The sequence below is a fragment of the Plasmopara halstedii genome (assembly GCF_900000015.1).
Source record: "Plasmopara halstedii genome assembly, contig: Scaffold_525, whole genome shotgun sequence".
NCBI lineage: Eukaryota > Oomycota > Peronosporomycetes > Peronosporales > Peronosporaceae > Plasmopara > Plasmopara halstedii.
The window spans coordinates 84,452-103,748 of record NW_020187445.1 but is presented as its reverse complement, the minus strand read 5'-3'; the positions used below and the strand labels follow the sequence as shown (position 1 = coordinate 103,748).

Sequence of the window (19,297 nt, the reverse complement as noted above, 5' to 3'; positions counted from 1 at the left end):
AAGCGGTGCGACCACCCACAACATTTGTAACCTGAACCTTCGCAAGTCAAGAATGCCGTTTTTTTATAATGCGTTGGGTGCTGCAGCACAACTTTTCACGCGTCCTGCTAGCTCGAGATCCGATTACACCACGCGATATCGCTTCGTCTGGAGTATAAACGAATTCATGTCCATCTTAGCTCCTCTCATCCAGCAAGAGATATCTATATTTTCCTTGCTCTACCAGGTTGTGAGTCCCATCATCAATAGCATGAAGGTAAGTTTTTTTAATCATCCCACTGACACCCGATTATAGCGTCATAAGAGGTGTGTCGTCATCGCAAACTCATAGCTGGCAAACGTCTCCGGACGAGCAAATTTCGATTCTGGTTTTTTGGCACATCAGATCTCTAACCCCTTCGGAACAATCAAGAGACATAAGTCTCCATGCGTGTCTAGCCATCCATATGATATGCTATCGAACAATTAAATTTTTTCCTCATGAGGACACAGTGTTTTCGCGATATAGTCGCGGGATTGGCAAGTGCTACCAAGTGCAACGAGTTTGTTGTGTATTTCACACAAGAAATGATTCTAACTAGAAGAGCCCGCATAAATAGCGCACGGATGTTGAGCTCGTACGATGTACCTAGGAGCGGATCCAATGGCTTCCTAGGTAACCTAGTTTGCTCTGCTAATGTGTATTTGAAACTGATAATATCTAAGATAACACAAAGTCTACGCAATTACAATATCCGACAGAAAAGCTATTTGCGTGACGTGAGGCTGACAGTCCACGTGTTCCACGGATCTTTACGATGAGAACTTCGTAGCAATACTTGGGTACCTTTGTATACTAAATATTGTGTTCTGCAAAATTGCACGGTAATGTAAGGCGTACGCGCACATTAGAACAGTGCGTTCCTGCAGAATCCAAGCAGCGATGTGAACCTGAGAGGACGATCTTAAAGCTGAGTTTGCCTGATAGTACCGTTTTCCGTTATATGATAGCACGCTAAACCAACATATATATTGTCTTAAGTCTACTCGTAATTGAAGTTCGTGTTGCTATGGGGAGTTCCGGTCAAAACCGATGGAGTATGATAAAGATTTCGCAAAGAGCACAATTTGCTATAACCATTGCCTAACGCGTAAAGCTTTAGAATCTGATGCAGAAGGGCATTCAGCTTGCTACCAATCAGAAATGTAAAAAAAGTCTATTCATCGCAATCTACATTTGGTACGTTTACATTCTTAAGTGACCTGTCAAACGTGTCATATACGCAAAGATTCGTTATAGCTTCCCTTTATTATTGTTGCTTTACTTAAGTACTACAAGTTATAGAAGCAAGCTGAATTTATATCGGAATGTAATTACACACTTCTATCTAAAGTGTGTACTGAGAATACTGCTGTATTTCTAACAGCGTGCATACGATGCCAAAGCGTACTGTCCATATTAAATTGTTGAGTTGTGAGTCGTTGCTTGTTAATTCTATATGTACTAAAATTGTAGCACAAAGGAATGTAATGGATTCAAAGTTGTTATTGATGCCATCAGGGAAAGGTGCGCAATCATTTCTCTATAAAGTCAGCAAACCTTAACTTTGGTTACTTTTTCAGCCTACCCCTACGTAGGCAGTAATCGCCAGCTGCAAAAAATCCATGTAACTTTTGCGGTATCGCACACCATATAAGGCACCTAACTGACGTCTCTCTCATATAACGCGAAACTCGCTTTCTCTCATACATTGAGAGCCCTTTCATCATTACATTAGACTTACTTAAAGTATGCCACAAAACGGAGAGAATTATCGCAATATGGATGCTCAACAGCAGTTCGATCAACGCCGTGCTGACGATTTAGCGCGACAGGATGCGCTGTTGGATCAGATTCATGGCGGTGTTGTGGGTCTTAAGAATCATGCGCATGCTATTAATGGTGAAGTGATTGAACAGAATATCATGATTGACGACATTGGCACTGTAAGCAATAGGAAGGTCTGGTGTGGTTTAAAACTTGATTTCTTACAATATTATTGCGTTGTTGATATGAATAGCGCATGGATACAGCTACACAAGACATTTCAAGAGAAGAACAAGTAGCACGTGCGGTAAATGCTCGCAAAAAGAAGGCAAGTGGTTATTCTTTGAACGTTGTCATTAATTCTTAACACAACTAATGGCTTTGTATTGCTCAGGTGTGCAAGTTATATGGCGTAATTGCTGTGCTTGTGGGGATTTTGGTCATTGTATTCGTCATTCCATCGTCAAACTAAGCAAACGAGTGCAATTGCCAGTTAAACGTCGCTCACAGTAGGGTATTAAGAGAATTGTTTGAGCAGAAAACAATCTACTGCTCGCTATTACTGTAGGCCTTTTTTAATTGTATATGTTCCAGTTTCACTATTGTTTTTCTAGTTAAAATAATTGTCGATAGATAGGCAATATATTGTTAACGCATGAAGAACAGCTTTGTTTGATACACTTGCTCCACAACAGTCGTAGAGACTAACAAACATGAACGCAAACATTTACAATAAAACAGCAAGAGCAATAATAAATGCCAAGCCCATGACCACGATACTCGAAGTTGCTGTTGATGTACCAGCTGTCACGACTGCACTCTCTGAGTCGTCGTCCTCATCATCATCCATGGGAAGGCCACCGACAGATGGACCAACGGGAACAACTGTGCCTACCGTGTCGTCTACTACGCCACTGCCTGAGAAATTCGCAGAGACCGAAGGTTTCGAACATCCAGTCTGAAGCTCAGCATTTGTAGGAGTCTTAGAAGGATCTGATGGGTCACTTAAGCCGTCCGTTATGAGTCCAGCTGTGCTGCCTGGCACCCACGTACAACACATATCCCCTAGTTCCTGTCCGTTGGTAAAGCCGTCGTTATCCGTGTCTGCTTGACATAATGCCACACTCCACATATTTCCAGCCTTGGAAAATGCGTCACCAAAGGGACTAGTTCCAGTCTCACCTGCCGGATCAAGATGTCCAACATTTGGGTTACCGGGTACTTGAGCATTATTCGGGGCCAATTCGGCGTACTTGGCGTAACTTTGTACCATGGATGGAGCTACAAAGATAACTACCGTCAAAAAGATTGCGCGCACCATTTCTTGTTGTATTGCGCGTTAATAGGAAGTCAGTGTAAGTATGTTAATGCCACCATCGTTCCCATTTTCGACTTGCTTCTACTGCGCCCGTTTTTACGTTCTGACAAGAAAAATAAAGATGTGTTCAGATAAAAAAGAAGCACGTTTAACTAATATCATATGCATTTGTAAACGGTTTAGCCTAAATCAAGGCACCACTCCAGATATTGGAAATGGGTTACCTGAACTTTCACCATGCTTTAATGGAGAAACTAGACGACATGACAATTGAGACAATAGTCACGCCTTTGAGACAACAATATTTAAGGATCTGAATCTTAGAGTTTTCTTTGAGGTCTAATTGGTTGAAATGCTGTTGTGAGAATGATACCACAATACATTGATCGTAAAAACAAAATCGTTAAGACGTGATTCTCTCCTTGAACATCCCTATGGATTGGGTCTAGTTCTGCTCATGGCGCAGTGAGCCTTGAGATATAACTGGAACAAACGATTCTTTTCAAAAAAATATGCGCAGACACCTCTAAGTTTGATGGGTAGGCTTTTTTGTTTAGATTGCCCTTTTGATTTTGAAAGAGGCATATGATGTATAGTTACGCCGTAAGACTATAGCTATTGCTTCAGGCTCTTTCACCGATACAATTTAGAATCCGAGCAAGTCCTAAACCGATATGAAATGCCATCTGCACAAAAGAGCTCAGAAAAACGATTTTTCGTATGTTCGTGCGAAGCTGCTGACATGGATCGCAAAGTATAGTCGGTCATCTATTGTAAATGACATGTATATCCGAGGTACGTTGGAATACTTGAAGTAGGATAACACGGTCCAGCACCGAGCGTTTTTGCGCTAACCGGGTAAATCATAAGCTTTGACCTATATAATTAATTGATTTTTAGTTAGTTATTTACAGACTAGGAAATCGAGATCTGAAATTTAATTTATGTTTGTGTGGGTATGATGAGCCAATCAATCAAGTGTATAAGATACTAAGGTTGAACTGTAGTTCGCTTCCTTACATTGCTTTATGTTCGCACGATTAGAAAGGCCTGTCTTACAAACAAACAGACTTTTGGAAAAGCGTATGCTGTTTCTGTAATTAGCTTCATTCCGGTATACTTTGTGTTTTGAAAATGTAGCGAGAGAAGTGGACCTTTACTGATGGCTAAAAACTGCAATAGGCACTACTAAGATGGGATGTTGCTTATCGATGGTGATTCTGGTAAATTACACAATTATTTGGATGAAAGTATGTACAATTGATACTAGCATATATGAGTTATGCTAAGCTTTCAACTGCTACAACAAGTGGGTGTTAGATCTGGGTCTGGCGGTGACCGAACGGTAGCCAGTCACTGTCGCACGGCAAAGTTGACGTTCACTATTCTCAAGCAACACGAAGTAAAACATACACATAAGAGTATCAGGTCCATAAATGTACCTCATGCAACGCGGTTGCCGTGTCTTGCATCTTGCGCAGAGTAACTTTGGCATAGGAGACCACGTGATGATGTACAGAGGATGGGCTCGTCCGCACCAATCCAGAGCAAAACCATGAGCATTCTAAGTGATAAATTACGTAGCTACCTCATTCATTTGATACGAAGTGACACATTTATTCAGGATCAAGTCATTTTGCTTTTGGAAGGTATATGCTCTACGGTGGGTTGTGACAAAACATGGGTATTGCTTGACCTGAGGCTAGCAACCCTTGTGTCTCACAAAAACTCTTTTACTTAGTCCCGCCACAGTCGATAAATAGTACGAGCATTGAGGCCTCCCAGTCGCGCACAGTCGCGAAACGATGTGTTGTATACGAAATAGTACAGTCAGTGCATTCGTACACTTCAGAGTGTTCTTACAGCATCGGGTACAAACGTTTTGCGGTTTTCGGAGATCAATTCTCGATTCTGGTAGCAATGGTCAAGGACAAAACGGCTGCCACTGTTTTTGCTAAATCAGCATTTGTGATTGAAAAAGACCTCGTTACACCGAGGAGATGAAGCAATATGGCTGTCGTGCACTTCGCGCGGAGAGAGCTCTGATCATACGAGTTTACTTAAAATCGGTGCATAGAACACAAGACGCCATCCACGCCTCGAAAGTAGGATCCATACGCAATACTTACATTTCTTGCTTTAATATCACGGAATGTTACGGAAGATATATGTTTACAATCCATCACGATCAGAACTATGTCATGCATAGCATGAGGCTGGTAGCCATATGCTTAATGGATTTTGTCTATTCATAGTTCAATCACCTGATTCTGTACCAAGTAGTGATCATGGGACTTTGTTATAGTAATTTACCTTTGAGCCTTTAAAATCTACTTTAAGCATTCTTCATCTGCCAGATTTCCCAACTTGACGTACTTTACGAATTGTCTCATCTTTGTTTGAGTAGCACCACTCCCAGAAATAGGCTTTTTAGACATCCTGCCGCGTATTCCAACCTGATCACTAATAGACAGAAACCGGTGTATTGAGTCGATCCAAGCGCTAGGGTTGCAGCTGATTCTAAGAAGGTTTCTTGAGATCAAGTCCCGTTGGGATTGTGGATTGACTCGACTCGATTTAAAGTCACACACTAGCAAAATCTCAAGGAATCTGGGGTGGGTCATGAGCTCAATCAGAGGCCAAAAATGCATCCGGCTCGCTCCAACAATGCTTTTGGGATTTCCGACTAACCCACGATTCATTTTCAGTACTCCTTACCGCATATCCAGCAGCATTTATAATACTAGATCCCTCAATGAGAACTTCGTATGTAAGTTTCTGCTTTCCTCAGATTAGATGACTACATTCGAGCGCAGACGGGGGAAGGCGCGTCACCTCGCCTATCAGGCATCCTCACAAGTCAAATCTAGTGTTGCGGATTGCTGGATGCACGACTTTGCATTTCGTTTTTGGACTATCAATAGCCAACTCATACTTTACAGTCGGCTAGTATACCTACTTGGCCCTTTGGCTTAAAGGAAAGTCAGAGGCACCAAGGTCAAGCTCTGAGAGGAATTCACTACGTAGGGATGGTGGCTGTGAAACTACGTGATAGTTATGTCCGTGATATATGTGGACTGAAGGTGTCACGCAATGGGCTACATAAGTTTTATTATGACATATCGACAGACATGCCTTACAATTCTCCTGTAAGTAGAGCAAATATCGTACCTGCTACTTAAGAGGCTTGCGACTCGGCACAGGTTCTCTGTCTGTGAACAAATGCGAAATTCCAGAGTCAAAGCCTCTCCCGTGCAAAATGCACGGCGACCACTTTACTCCTACTTGCCGTCATCCCACGCTTTTTATTGAATAAATCTGTATATCGGGTAGGACGGATACAATGTGCTTCATTATTTGTTCTCAGGAGAGCAAGACACGCTTGATAAAGCTGCTGTTAAAAACTGAGCCGATGGGAATCGCAAAGCCGGCGGCCCAAAGACTATAAGCGATTCTGGCTCGTCTGAAGGCGCCTGGTAGCTATGGAAAAAATGCGTTGTTACCAGATTTTCATGAATATTTCAGCAAATTGTTCGATGGAGCTCAAACAGCCCCTAAAATGAGGCTGCGTTTCCGAAGCGTCAAGCTTTGAATGTTCAACGGGGTTGAGATGGCCATGATTGCAGCCATGTCCAGGATGAAGCATTAGCGTGCGCATAAGCGAGCTTCCCATTTTACGATGACATGTGTGAGGTTGGTCGCACACGTGAGATTGTTGCGGATACTGTCGAGTCTCGGTTTCGAATAGCGGTCTACTGAAAGATATGCGTCCTGTTGTATCTCGCGGAGGTCGATATCGATAAGGCTCGACCCGGAAGGGAGCGACCATATCAAAGATTGAATAAGCTAAAGCTTTAACATGTCAACTGTTTATATTTACGTTCTGGGTTTTGTCAAAATGTGGAAAATCTGAAGAGCTCAGGAACAGCGTGCAGTTGTTCGACTAATAAAAAAATCAATTTTTTTGCGTAGATGCCAAATGCAGACGATAGTGCTTGTGATGGAAAAGTTTATAGGAATATTTGAGTTTTATTTGAACTGTTCTGCAACGTTTGGGTAATTCGATAGCGTGACACGTTGTTTGACTTCTGAGCCAAAAATGGAGATATTTATCGAGCTGAGTGTGGCGTGGCTAGAACCTCACAGGAATTTATTGAATGCAAGTCGAAGCATTCCATGCCGTGCAAATAAGTATCATGACATCATAAATCGACATTGCTGAAAAATCAAAGAGCTATTGATTCGGCAATGGAGCTCTGGCGGCTTTGATGCAGAGCATGAGATTGTTCAGAATGATTATCGGCGATATGGCTAGGAGTCTTTGCAGAGATTGAGGGGGGGTGAAGCATCAATGAGCCACGATCGAGAAGCAGTACCCCCAAGGAGAAGTAAAACTTCTTATAGCTGTTGGATAGTGTACCAAGAGACTTTCGCAGCTGGAAAAGGTAAGAGCGCCACACAGTCTCCCAGTTTGCGTTCGATTGAGTGGAGACCAGTCCAAGCGGTTGAGTTGTCCCAGTCGCACTGTGTATCACATTCACTGTTTGGATCAGACAATCCCCAAGTGTTTGTTGTGAGGAAGTGTACTCAATCGTAATGAAGTGATCGGATATTGCTTTGACACTTCTCTAGGCGCAAGTTCTTAATGAGCTCGACCAGTTGAGTTGATGCGGTCGAAAATTTTCAATATGATGATACTAACAATTTGAAACAATTGATGCTGGTAAAGAATCGGAGCTTTTATCAGGTAATAATATAAATCCTTCTGTGTGGTAATCCACAGCGCAATGTGTATGACGAGTTGAACGTCAATTCTCAAATTCTACAAGGCTTTCATCATTCGCCAATGAAATTACAACACATGGTGGCGGAACCACCAAGTATGTCGCCTTTTGATCGGGAAGGCGTATCCGGTTTCTGGAGCCAAGCATAGCGTCGTTAGCCAATCGCCTTATAACAACGAAATCAATGAGACGTCAGCTAAGCTTTCATACGTTTATAGCACGAAGCACGTTTGGTGACAGGTATAGCTCTTCGCTTGGTGCTGACGTACCGTCAGAAAGACTAAAACTAAGTGGAAAATTGTGCGAGCTTCAAATCCTCGTGATGCAGTCATCATTTCGGTGCATACGTCGATTCGCATAATCGACGCGCTACGAAATAGCATGGCCGGGTGAGCCCACTCAACGACCTTGACTTGTTAAATAAATGCGATCAAACGATCTCACGAGCGAAAGACATTCCACTTATGCTTCGAGCGGGATGCTGCAGGAGTAGTTAGATACTGTATAATGTACCAGCGACACTCAGTCGTCCAGTGACGCTGCTGTTCAGGTCTCGTTGTGCATATGTGCATACCAAATTCGAGGGTACATATTCGTAGATAGTCGTGTAGCTATATCGATTGCATGTCGATATACTCGTCAGCAGCAAAAAAGCATTGCTCGTGTGTATGCGCCTTAATATGGTTTATACCGACTTAAAGTGATGTTTGTGTTTAAATCGGAATGTTTTACTAGAATGCATGACTTAGGACAGAAGTCGAGACTATAAAGACAAACTATCGGATTCCTCAGCAAAGCAATTGAAGAAGTTTGGCCGACTTGGTCAACATTTTGGGCAATTGCAGTATAAGTGAAGAAGTCATGAAACAGTTACGGATCAATCTACTTATTTGGGAATCGAATGCTCTAGTGTTTCGACAGAAGAGGCGGTTCTCGACGCTGTGAAGACGATCATCCTGTGTACCACGATCCTAGCCCTTCCGAATTTAAAGTCGCTCATGCTAAATCGTCTGATGATTTGGTCTTTTGCAATAGCAGATAACAATGGGCATGACAGGTCATTGCATTCAAATTTCGCTACAATAAGGCACAAAATTCAGCCGGTCGGTAAATAAAAAAATATACTTGACATGACCTTTGGCATTTAAATGTACACTTGCTTAAATTGTGAGCCTTCCGTGGGCTGTATAGACCATGCGTCGTTTCATAGAGAGCAATTGTCACCACGTCTTACACAGAATGACAATATGTTCATCTATGATGATATCTATCTTTGCCATGTGCACTTAAGAGGCAGAATATATACCTTCTTTATGTGATCGTGGTGCGCTTTAGTGACGCAAAGACTACCAGCTGTCGAGATGGCGATGTCGTGAATAAATGAGCAAAACGTATATGATGTACGGGTCAGCCTCAAAAATGTATTGCACTGCTATACGCTTTGGAATAGATGGAGTGTTATCTCTCGCATGTTATATCATCAAAGTAACTGGCGACTCGTGATCTCAGATATCCGTTTCTTAAATCTTCAGAATACTATATGAGACACATGATATCACCATTCGACAGGTAAAGGACGCTAGACTCGATGATCGCAGTAAGCTTGTTGTTTGACATGTACCATTAGTAAGCATTTCTATGCGCACGTGTGATCTGTGTAGTCGATATAAATCTTGTCACATAAGCTGGCACTTCACAATTGTCTGCCGGTTTCGGCAAATGTCGTACTTAGTACTTTTGTAAATTTTTGGATGAGCGAATAATCCCAACATCGCGGTCTTTGCGAGTCGAGAACCCCGTTCCGACTGTGTACATTCTAGATAACGTTTTCTGTCGAATAGCTTGCAGGCGACCAAACTCTGGAATCAGTTTCGTGCTTTTCAGCAGCATTTTTAAGAATGTTGATAAGGTGTTAGGCGCCGGATTATAAATATCCAACAATGACCACTCACAAACCGATTGTTAGACAGGAAGCGCCAGTCATACGATGAAAAGCATCTCCCAAAGCATTGCGGGTATGTACCGCGGTGCCAGTGCTACATCCTTTCGGTTTTTAAGCTTGCCTTAAATATCGCAGTATACACTCCATACAGAATTGAACTCAGCTTGATGGGATTTGACTTATCCCATGCTTTCGCGCCACCCCCACGAGGTGGCTTTGGTATCGGTAGAGAATTGGTTTGGTAACCTCAGCCCAGCTGCACTTCGTAGCAAAATCGACCACTTAATCTCAATGAGCATCATTGCTCAATTACGCGACACTAGGATTGAAAGTCAGGATGTGATAAGCGGCGTGGGGTAACTTAAATGTTAGGATAATTTCTGTTGGCCTACCTACTCATGCGTTGTCTGCAGTCTATCAGAACACGCTGCGGCCCCGCTACATTAGATCTTCTACGGTCGTGATCACAAAGGGATTGAGCTTGGTTGGGCAATTCAAAAGAAAATGCAGACCCAGCTTATCTATGAGCTTGCTAAGACCGTACCACAACCCCGCTTATGCGAGCCTTTTCCGTGTAAAGCACTCATTCGCCATCACCGGAAATATATCCATCTTCTGCTTTATAGCGATTTGGTCCTACAGACCGCTTCTTACGCAACAAATAAGTAGAAACGTGAAGCGAGCGTTGGAAAAGTGAGAGCAAAGGCAGGTAAAGCCGCTAGGGGGGATGTTGACGTCAAATAAAGCTTTAGTTAGTGCGCCAAGGCTCGCATTCCGTTGGCTCCACTCGGGGATCAAGAGAATGCCATTTTTTTGTATCACGGAAAGTGTCTCGGCCGCTCCGTCATGATGCAGTCAATTTCTGATGAAGAACAAGATGTAGGATCTTTGAGAGATTCGGTTCTCACTTTCAAATATTTGCTTAGCGCCGTTGCCACCTATGACTGAGCACACCATCGGTCTCTTGCTACTATAGAAGATGAGACAGAAATGCCTTGTTCCACGCTCAAAACTTGGTCGTACGAACCCAACTAAGATGTACGGACACGTGACACTATCGTCCGCCATATATCAAGCCCAAATTTGTTAGCGTGTAGTACCGTGTTAATGTATCATAACTAGGATGAGGATGATGGGACTTGGAATAGAAGAGGTCCGTGGAACGCATGTGTAGCTAGCTACATCACGCAATGCGATATATATATATATTTCTCATAAATAGTAGATAAAGCAAGTTTATGAATTATCGTGTTTGGATAGCCTAAATTCTATACAGAACACTGTATAATCTGTGCAAGTGCAGGTATTAGTCAATTGAAAGACTCACACTTTTCGACACCCTAGGGCGTTACTCACCGTGTGTGCGTTGATCAATGCAGACTTTGAAACTAAGACTACTTCTCGGTAAGGAGGTGCTTTGCATTAACTGCTGCCTGCATCGTGCACGCTCCTTAAAAATTATTTTTAAGAGATACTTTTGAACACAATACTATTCTAATAAAAATGAGAGTTCAGATACTAAAAGTTATTGCCAGACGAATTGTGGGATCAAATATAGTTGATAGATCAATTTTAAAGGCCAAAATGGCTCAGAACCTTGGCTTTGTTTTCTTAATGACGGGGTAGTATTTATCCATCGTGCTTGACAAGCGCTTTTCAGAAGAGCTCGGCTTGTAGTCTATACACAAGTAAGATAAACTTGTGCTTGGTGTGTTGGAGATTAACTGTGTTGTTTATAAAAAACTTAAGACTTTAATTACAACCTCTAATATCTCCAAAATACGTATTCTAATTGTATTTTTGCGTCTAACCAACATAAACTATATTAGTTTATCTACTCTACCCATAATTCAAAGTATGATAATATCTTCGTTAGTCGCAACCTTAATTATTGAGCCTAACCGAATGACAATACTACAGCACATGGAATTTCTGTGTGCCTCACATCAAATTGATTTATGAGAGACTTCATTTATATGAAAATCCGCTGCTCGCACGTTTATTAGCACATGGATTTACTTATTTCACCTTTCCTCATATGCAATTCCAGCACGCGTAACCTACACTAAAAGCAAATGTTAGGTAACCACAGCTGAGGCAACGCACCTCTCCCGCGAATTCCATGCACAGGTTTCTGGTCATTGTCTAGTTTATGTATCCTTCTACCACCTTTCCAACATATGGGGTGTTTCTCATAGGTATGTTCTCGTCGTTCATCGTAGACATCAGGACCACTCTAGTGTTTAAGCAGCAACGCTTAGAACATTATGAAGCTACCATCATGACCGACGAACGATCTAAAAACAGTCAGAAAATTAAAGTAGTAGAATTCAGAAATCAGCATTTTACATAGTGTTTTTTTACAGTATTATGAATATTTTAACACATCAATCAAGAAGAAAGTCTAGATCGTTGTATTATAACATCTGATCAAACAATTGATATGCCGCATATCATATGCTCGCTAAAGTACTCTACCATATCCCAAAGTATACTTTTTGACAAACACAAGCGCCCATGTAGATAAATACAGGAAAGATTAAGAAGCTCGAAGCATCTCATAGAGCTATGTATTGAGAAATGACAGAATAGAGAATTTCTTTTTTATCCTCATCTGATGCAAACGATAAGGACGACACACCTGCTTCTCGTACTAAATTGTCACATTACCTTCCGAACTACAAATCATTTCACCGCACGGGGCATTTCAGCATTTCCATGGAAAGAATTCCATACACTTCCAAAGAGAGTAAAATCTTGATTCGATTCTCTTGGTCACGACCTGTCCACGTGCCTTTACACTTTTCCTATCGTTTAATCGCGAGATCTGTCGAACCACAAGGTGACAATGTCGCGTGATCGTATGGTAAACGAAAGAAAAGTGATCTGTGAGGTTTTTCACACCCTCTACCTCGAGTGCTTGAGCGACGTATGACCTCATTCTCGTTTTCACTCACTAGATCCCAAGTCCAAACCGACTCCTACTCTCAAACTTCCAACTATGAAGATCTTTCAAGTCCTCGTTCTAGCTGCCATTGCTGCTGTTTCTGTAAACGGTCAATCAGCCGCCAATACTGTCCCAACTGGTACAACTGGTGCGACTGCTACCGGTGCGGCTGGTACAACTGGTGCGACAGCTACCGGTGCTACGGCCTCCTTAGAAGCTGGAGGAACTGGACTTGAAGCATCTCTTACAACGACTGGTGCGTCTAACTCAACTGAAGCAGCCCCTACAAATGGTACTACTACCGCTACGCCTGCCGCGGATGGAACAACTCAGACTGACGGCGCCACGCCAAGCGACGCGCCCACGACAGGATCACTTCCACAAGACAACGGGACTCCTAATGAAGTCGGAACCCCCGATGCCACCACACCTGATTCCTCAACACCTGACTCTACATCTTCTTTACCTGAAGCAACGGCGCAGAGCGGATCTGAAGGTTCGTCTCCCGCCGATTCTAGCACAAGCGCTGCCTCACACATTACTATGGGTGCTGCTTGCGCAACCATCATGGCTGTTGGCGCCTACTTCTTGTAAGCAAACTATTGAGTTACAGGAATGTTGCGGCTTTGTTGAAGTAACATCCTCGAATTGCATATGTTGCAAGTTTTTGAGATTGTCGCGATTGAATCTGTGATATACTGTAGTTGCATCTAATACATACACCCTTTTGCCCAAAACACTGACTGTGCTTTTAGATTTGATCTACTAATGATGTAAATTTACAGATACTTACATCTTATGATAGTCACGAATAATGTTAATTTGAATTTTTGGAAAGCAATCATATGTCTAACTATCTGTGTGAGCTCAGGAAGTCGTCACTTTTAGCCAAGAACTTGACCGAGAATTAAAACTTACGTCAACAACATTTTAGTTCCCAGGTATCAAGTTACTTTTTGTATAATTATGCTATGTTTTGTCTGAAAGCTTACTTTAAATATAACTAAAAGAAATAAAAACGAAATATTCGACGAATATAGGCGAATCGGAAATGAACTATATTACAACTATATCTATGTATCACAGTATCCCTTGCAGCGTCCATGATGTGACTGCGATCATGACGAATAAATCTTGTCGTGTAAGCAAGATAATCATCTTTTCGTCTGTTTAAAAACTTCATTGACAAGAATTGATGCGTACGCAATAGGCGGTAACATGTTCAGCATCGAAACACTAGAGATTTGTTTTCAAGTGTTGTCATATGAGTACTCATAACTTCACTTGCAGCAAAAATAAGCAGTTGATGCTATGATGGATGACTTCGCGCTGCATATTTAGTCGCGACTTATGTTCCTGGCATTGCATGCGTCTAGATGTGCGGACTGAGATTCACAACCTCTGTCTCTACAACGCTGAATGAAATCCTTTGCTCTCTGGCCTTGAACGCAGCGAAGCACTCTTTGAGCACATACACAGTTGTCAGTCATCAGATTTCGTTCCTCTCTAGCGTTTAAATGCCTCCATCACAGCCTGCTTTCATCGTCGCCGTGAAAGACGATTCCAAGTTGATGGGATCAAAAGACGAGATACCTGGAGCAAACTACATACAGCAAATTATCAGGTCTCATATGAATCAACGATGTGCGACATATGGACCGACTGGCTCCGCTGACAATTAAAACCCTTGAACCGTGGGCCCTCCTTAAACTTTCTTGACCTCGAAAGCTTTGTTATATGCGGCATCCCAAATGCTGTCAATTAGCCAACTGTACGGTGCACTCATCCATTGCGAACTCATCTTTTAAGTCTTTGGTCTAGTCGGCAAATCCCTCAAGCTTTATAAGACTCAGAAGATATAAATTGAGGGATTTGATGACCGTAGCCTTGAAGTGTGTGAAGGTGTCGTAGAGATCTTTGGATTACACACCCTAAGCGCGTTCATGTCAGAGCACGCTTTGAGCTTAACATATTGACTAAGGCTTAAATAATTAAGGGTAGATTATACCATACGATTTGTGCAGTTCAAGTGTAAGTAAATGTAGCTGTTTTCCACGTTGCTACTGAATCACACGTCTATGAAAGAACCCAATTGTTGGCTTAAGATTGATCTAGATTAGCTTCCAAGCACAGTGGGTTTCGTGCAAACTTAAGACTTGCTTTTCTATATATTTTAGTATGTTTATCTTTTAGAATATTGTTTTCCAACGGGTTATGTACATTACTATGGTCTAAGAGCTTCACATTATCCAGTAAGCAGACTAGCTGTATTGCTTGACGTGAGACGAACAAATCATATGTCTCGTGGACCTTTCCTCGACTGAAATCTTCATGAGTACAGATAATGTGATAGCCTTCGAGTTTTCAACAATACACGAAGTGAAATGTGAACTTTGGTTCAATGTACATTTTTGGAGTATTGGTTTGACACTTTTAAGCACATGTCACTTCTAAAGTAGAAGAGCAAACCAAGTAACTAGCTATTGTAGAGGCTCCTGGTACCGCTGGTTAAAATATAAATCCTGTGAATTAGTCAACGCCGACTATAGGAATCAAAGCACCCCCTGTACAAGGTGCGGCAGCCCCATTGCAAGTACCAATTACTGGTGCTGATTTGGACTTCGCACCTTCTAACCAAAAGGATGAGTCTCACTGATAGCGCGGCTGTTTGATACATAGCATATTTTCAAATTCTGTAGCATACGCGGAGTTAGAAGATAAATCCATTGCTTCTAGCGCACTCAGTGGACCTCCGCCTCCCACTCCAACAGCCCTCGCGTTACGGATGTTGTACTTGGCATCAGACGCGACGTTCAACGCTCTGACAGAATCGACGCGGTTCGAGCATCGCCCGTACAGAGACCCTCCAACAGCCGTGAGATTTGCGGAAATAGATTGTACCACAATTAAACAATTAAGTCGTGGACATAGTCTTATATTTGTCATACGTCCCCTAACGGTTTAGCACATTTTAAAACGCGCACGATACGTCTGGACACGCGGGGGCGAGCACATACGAGACAGCTGTAGCAGTTACCGACTGATGATTTTTCTCACCGCAAGGGTTGACCCGGGCACTTCCTTCAAGTGGGGAAAACATTGTGATATGCAACCGTGCCTATTTGATAAAAGAAATTATGGTAAGTGGCCACAGCACCTGGACATTCTTGCCAAAGCGGAACGCTGACACCGAGGTTAATCCTTCCACATCACTTTTTACTGATTTCAGCCCTGGTCGTCGCACCGACCTACCAAACATCCCTGGTGATATGGGGCCACCCCCTTTTCACCAAACAGTGAAATCCAACTGTCACGCAGCTGTTCCCATTATTAATTCGGGTGGTGCATCGATTCTCTCCAAGAATCACGCTATGCATCTGAAATTGTGATTGATCAGATCTAAAACCTGCTTTTTGAGCTTCATCGTTGCACTGTCTTCCTCTGACGGGTCGAAACTGCGTCGCAGCTCAAGGCAAAGGGTGACTCTAGTTGCGACGTTGCTTCACCTGCTACAGACTCTTTCGAGCTTTTTATGTCCGATTGAATCGTCAAAGCGGGTTTGTAGTACGGCTTTTATACTTCTATATTGAAAGCGGATGTTTTTTCTAACCTAGCTTAGGATGTTGGGACGATAAATTAATCTCTTTTCTTTACGACCGTGAGCGGTACTACGTGGCGCGGTCGCGAATTGATCATAGAGACCGCAGATACTGCATGTTCAAGCGAGTTAATCGCGTCTCATATAACCAGTTGCTCAGCAACATGTTCGAGTGTGGTTCACATATTAATGGCGTTGGCGTATTTGGACTTTCAGCCATAGCGTCTCCCACCCCGCACGTGACGCTCAATCTCATCGAGATAAAGCCACTGTTTTTCATACAAAGATTAGCTTGGCTACTATCAACACGTCCATTCTGATCGACAGCTCCTTACACATAAGACCAGATCCGCTTCTTGCGGTGTCAAGTGTAACTGTGAGTTTACCAAACCATTTTTGAGAATGATATAAGTCCTGTAGAGGCATGAAGTGCCTTAATTCAGCGCAAACTAAATGAGGGCGAGCAACTCACTCCAGCATCGCGATCTATTCGCGCGGGTGCTCCGATTAATCCACCGTAAAGCGATACCCGTGTTTCGTCTCACCATTCAGTAAGCTATTGGCATATCCATTTTGATGCCGAAAAGCTCGGCTATGTCCTTATCCAATACAATCGCTAAGCCCCGTTAAAGATGCACTATGTCGAGGACAGCTTGGTTGTATCGTAACCAATATTGTTCACGGTATCGTTAGTGCTTGTGACGGCAAGATGGCCCAACTTGCTCAGGCAGTGCACAGAGCCAACAATAGCGATATTGCCGAACGCTTCTCCCAGATGACCAAAACTTATGCTCAGCTATATGAGATACCGGCACTTCGTCGGATCTGGCTATCTGGCTTGCTGTTTAGAGGCTTAGGCGCATGCATCGAAAAATCATCACGCTGATACATTTTACACGCACGCACATACGTGTTTACATATTGTGCACATTTTTTGCGCACACGGAGCTTCATTTCATTTCTTTACCGAGGTGGCCGCCCAAAACGTATCACGAGCCTCGTGCGGTGTTCTGTTCTTGAAGTCCTCATCATGAGGCACCTCTACACACTGAGTCGGAGCTGTGCTATGTCAAGCCCTGAGATAAAGCGTAACGGTGCATGCAGCAACTGACATCTGAGTTCGCAAACTCCTTGCATTTTAAAGCTTTCAGCAGCGCAGCACATGTTGCATCTGAGCCGTACGCTGTACATTTGACTGGCGTCACCGCTTTGAAGTTCTAGTCGGGACGACTTAAAAGCGCACTTGCCACCTGATCAAGCCTGCCCGGCTCAGTCTTACCTCCATGGTATACCTGGTAAGAAGGTCAAGCATCCAACTTGTCCATAGTGCTTAGCTCGACTTACAGTCGTCCAATGCTTCCACCAGCGCTAGCACAGGAGACGACAGAATACACCGTCCTCCCGTCGATACACTTTTCAGACCACGACATACAATAATCATTTCTCGCCTAACAAAGATACTACAGCAGGACTGCAGTAGCTCATTGCTTAGAGAAAGCTAAGCTAAGGTAACTGACCTAACGTTCTTTTCAAGAAGCAGTACGAGTGTAGCGGATCCCAGTCCGCCACCTTCAAGTACTCTAAAACTTACCTAGGCAATCGAATACATACTTCTGTTCAAAATTGAAGTGCTGTGATATGCATTCTGGCAATCCTGCCACGTGGTGGTGTCTTGTTACGGTGTAGCCACAAAATTGTTTGATTACACTTACTGTGTGATACACACTTATTTACGGTTGCACAATCCTGTGCGACCCGCCTTTTTACAAGGGCACGTGTAATCCTGTTACAGATACAGTCTAGAGATCGCGATGTACAAATCGCCCTTTCCGCCTCATCTTACGACCTTGGCTCACAAGCAGAGCTCAAAGCTTTTGAGCTCTGCTCGAGGCACATTGCAACACCGTTTCTATCAATCTTGAACAATCCCAGGTCTTGCACGAAAGCTATCGCAGCTTGTACCTGCATAAAAAATGCTTTGTTTTGCTAGAAGTGGTGGATCGATGACTCGTCAGTGCTTCATCAGGAGAGAAATTAGTAACATCTAGCTCTTTTGACCTCCAGATGATATCTGGACCGTGGTGCTCCAACATACCTTGCCGACGATGTAATCATACTTTATATACGGGGCCCTGGACTAGAAAACCGTTTTACGTTAATTTAATCTCCAAAATTCACTAAAAATATTAATAAAACCTGTCTTTTTTGTGCCCCGTCGCAAGACGTATATATTTCGTTGCCGTATTCTGCACTTCAATGCCTTCGCGTACAAAATAATATTTGTGACAACAGCACGTCGTAAGAAATAACACGACTCTCCGGAATTTGCCAGACTTTTCACGGCTTCACATATCCCGGACCGTTGGTTTTAACAGCTTGCAAACCCTAGCTGTTAGTATTCTCTCTGAGAGAGAGGCGATCTTTCGGGCCAGGGTTCAGTGATTATTACCACCGGTAGGTGCAATAAAGCCCAGTTCTTTCTTATTAGGCCACCCTGCCTCCAGTGGTGTAGACATTATCCGTGAGGGGTAAATAGTACGTTCTTGCGTTTGAGACTGACCCCTATACTTATCAGTTAAGAGCGAAGGGACATGCAAGACGTCTCCGTGGTGTACTACCACAGAGTCGCTCAGCAACTAGTAGGCTCCTTTTTAAGTATGGCTGAGATTCATCGCCTCGATGCACTTACAGTGTTAATTTTCCAGCGCCCCATCTGAGCGTCGAGACACAGATGTTTTACTCCGCATAAATACAGCTTCACCGCTTCGTCGAAATGGTAGCATGGACGCAAAAATTCTTGGTGTGAGCTGTATCGGCTCGGCTTCCCTTCATTGAGTCTGTAACCCTTGCCACCTCTAGAAGACGGTCAGATATTATTTCGGTGCTGAGAGTTTTTAATTTTAGGGCCTAGTCTGCTAATAC

The 19,297-nt window shown here is 43.0% G+C and overlaps 5 protein-coding genes across 5 annotated transcripts; 2 read left to right on the top strand and 3 right to left on the bottom strand.

The window, feature by feature from the left end:
- Window positions 1-1,770: 1,770 nt before the first annotated feature.
- PHALS_10666 (Target SNARE coiled-coil domain) lies at window positions 1,771-2,258 on the top strand (the record flags this gene model as incomplete). Its single annotated transcript, XM_024726130.1, has 3 exons — window positions 1,771-1,965; window positions 2,040-2,114; window positions 2,181-2,258. 3 exons carry the CDS (start codon window positions 1,771-1,773, stop codon window positions 2,256-2,258), a joined length of 348 nt encoding a protein of 115 aa, XP_024576838.1.
- Window positions 2,259-2,513: 255 nt separating this feature from the next.
- PHALS_10665 (uncharacterized protein) lies at window positions 2,514-3,107 on the bottom strand (the record flags this gene model as incomplete). The annotated part of the gene is made up of 1 exon (XM_024726129.1): window positions 2,514-3,107. The coding sequence occupies one exon, from the start codon at window positions 3,105-3,107 to the stop codon at window positions 2,514-2,516; it is 594 nt and encodes a 197-aa protein (XP_024576837.1).
- A 3,350-nt stretch (window positions 3,108-6,457) lies between these two features.
- On the bottom strand, window positions 6,458-6,734 carry PHALS_10664 (uncharacterized protein; the record flags this gene model as incomplete). The annotated part of the gene is made up of 2 exons (XM_024726128.1): window positions 6,458-6,577; window positions 6,654-6,734. The coding sequence occupies 2 exons, from the start codon at window positions 6,732-6,734 to the stop codon at window positions 6,458-6,460; spliced, it is 201 nt and encodes a 66-aa protein (XP_024576836.1).
- A 6,097-nt stretch (window positions 6,735-12,831) lies between these two features.
- On the top strand, window positions 12,832-13,371 carry PHALS_10663 (uncharacterized protein; the record flags this gene model as incomplete). Its single annotated transcript, XM_024726127.1, has 1 exon — window positions 12,832-13,371. The coding sequence occupies one exon, from the start codon at window positions 12,832-12,834 to the stop codon at window positions 13,369-13,371; it is 540 nt and encodes a 179-aa protein (XP_024576835.1).
- Window positions 13,372-15,407: 2,036 nt separating this feature from the next.
- Window positions 15,408-15,723, bottom strand: PHALS_10662 (uncharacterized protein; the record flags this gene model as incomplete). Its single annotated transcript, XM_024726126.1, has 2 exons — window positions 15,408-15,441; window positions 15,482-15,723. The coding sequence occupies 2 exons, from the start codon at window positions 15,721-15,723 to the stop codon at window positions 15,408-15,410; spliced, it is 276 nt and encodes a 91-aa protein (XP_024576834.1).
- Window positions 15,724-19,297: the final 3,574 nt, after the last annotated feature.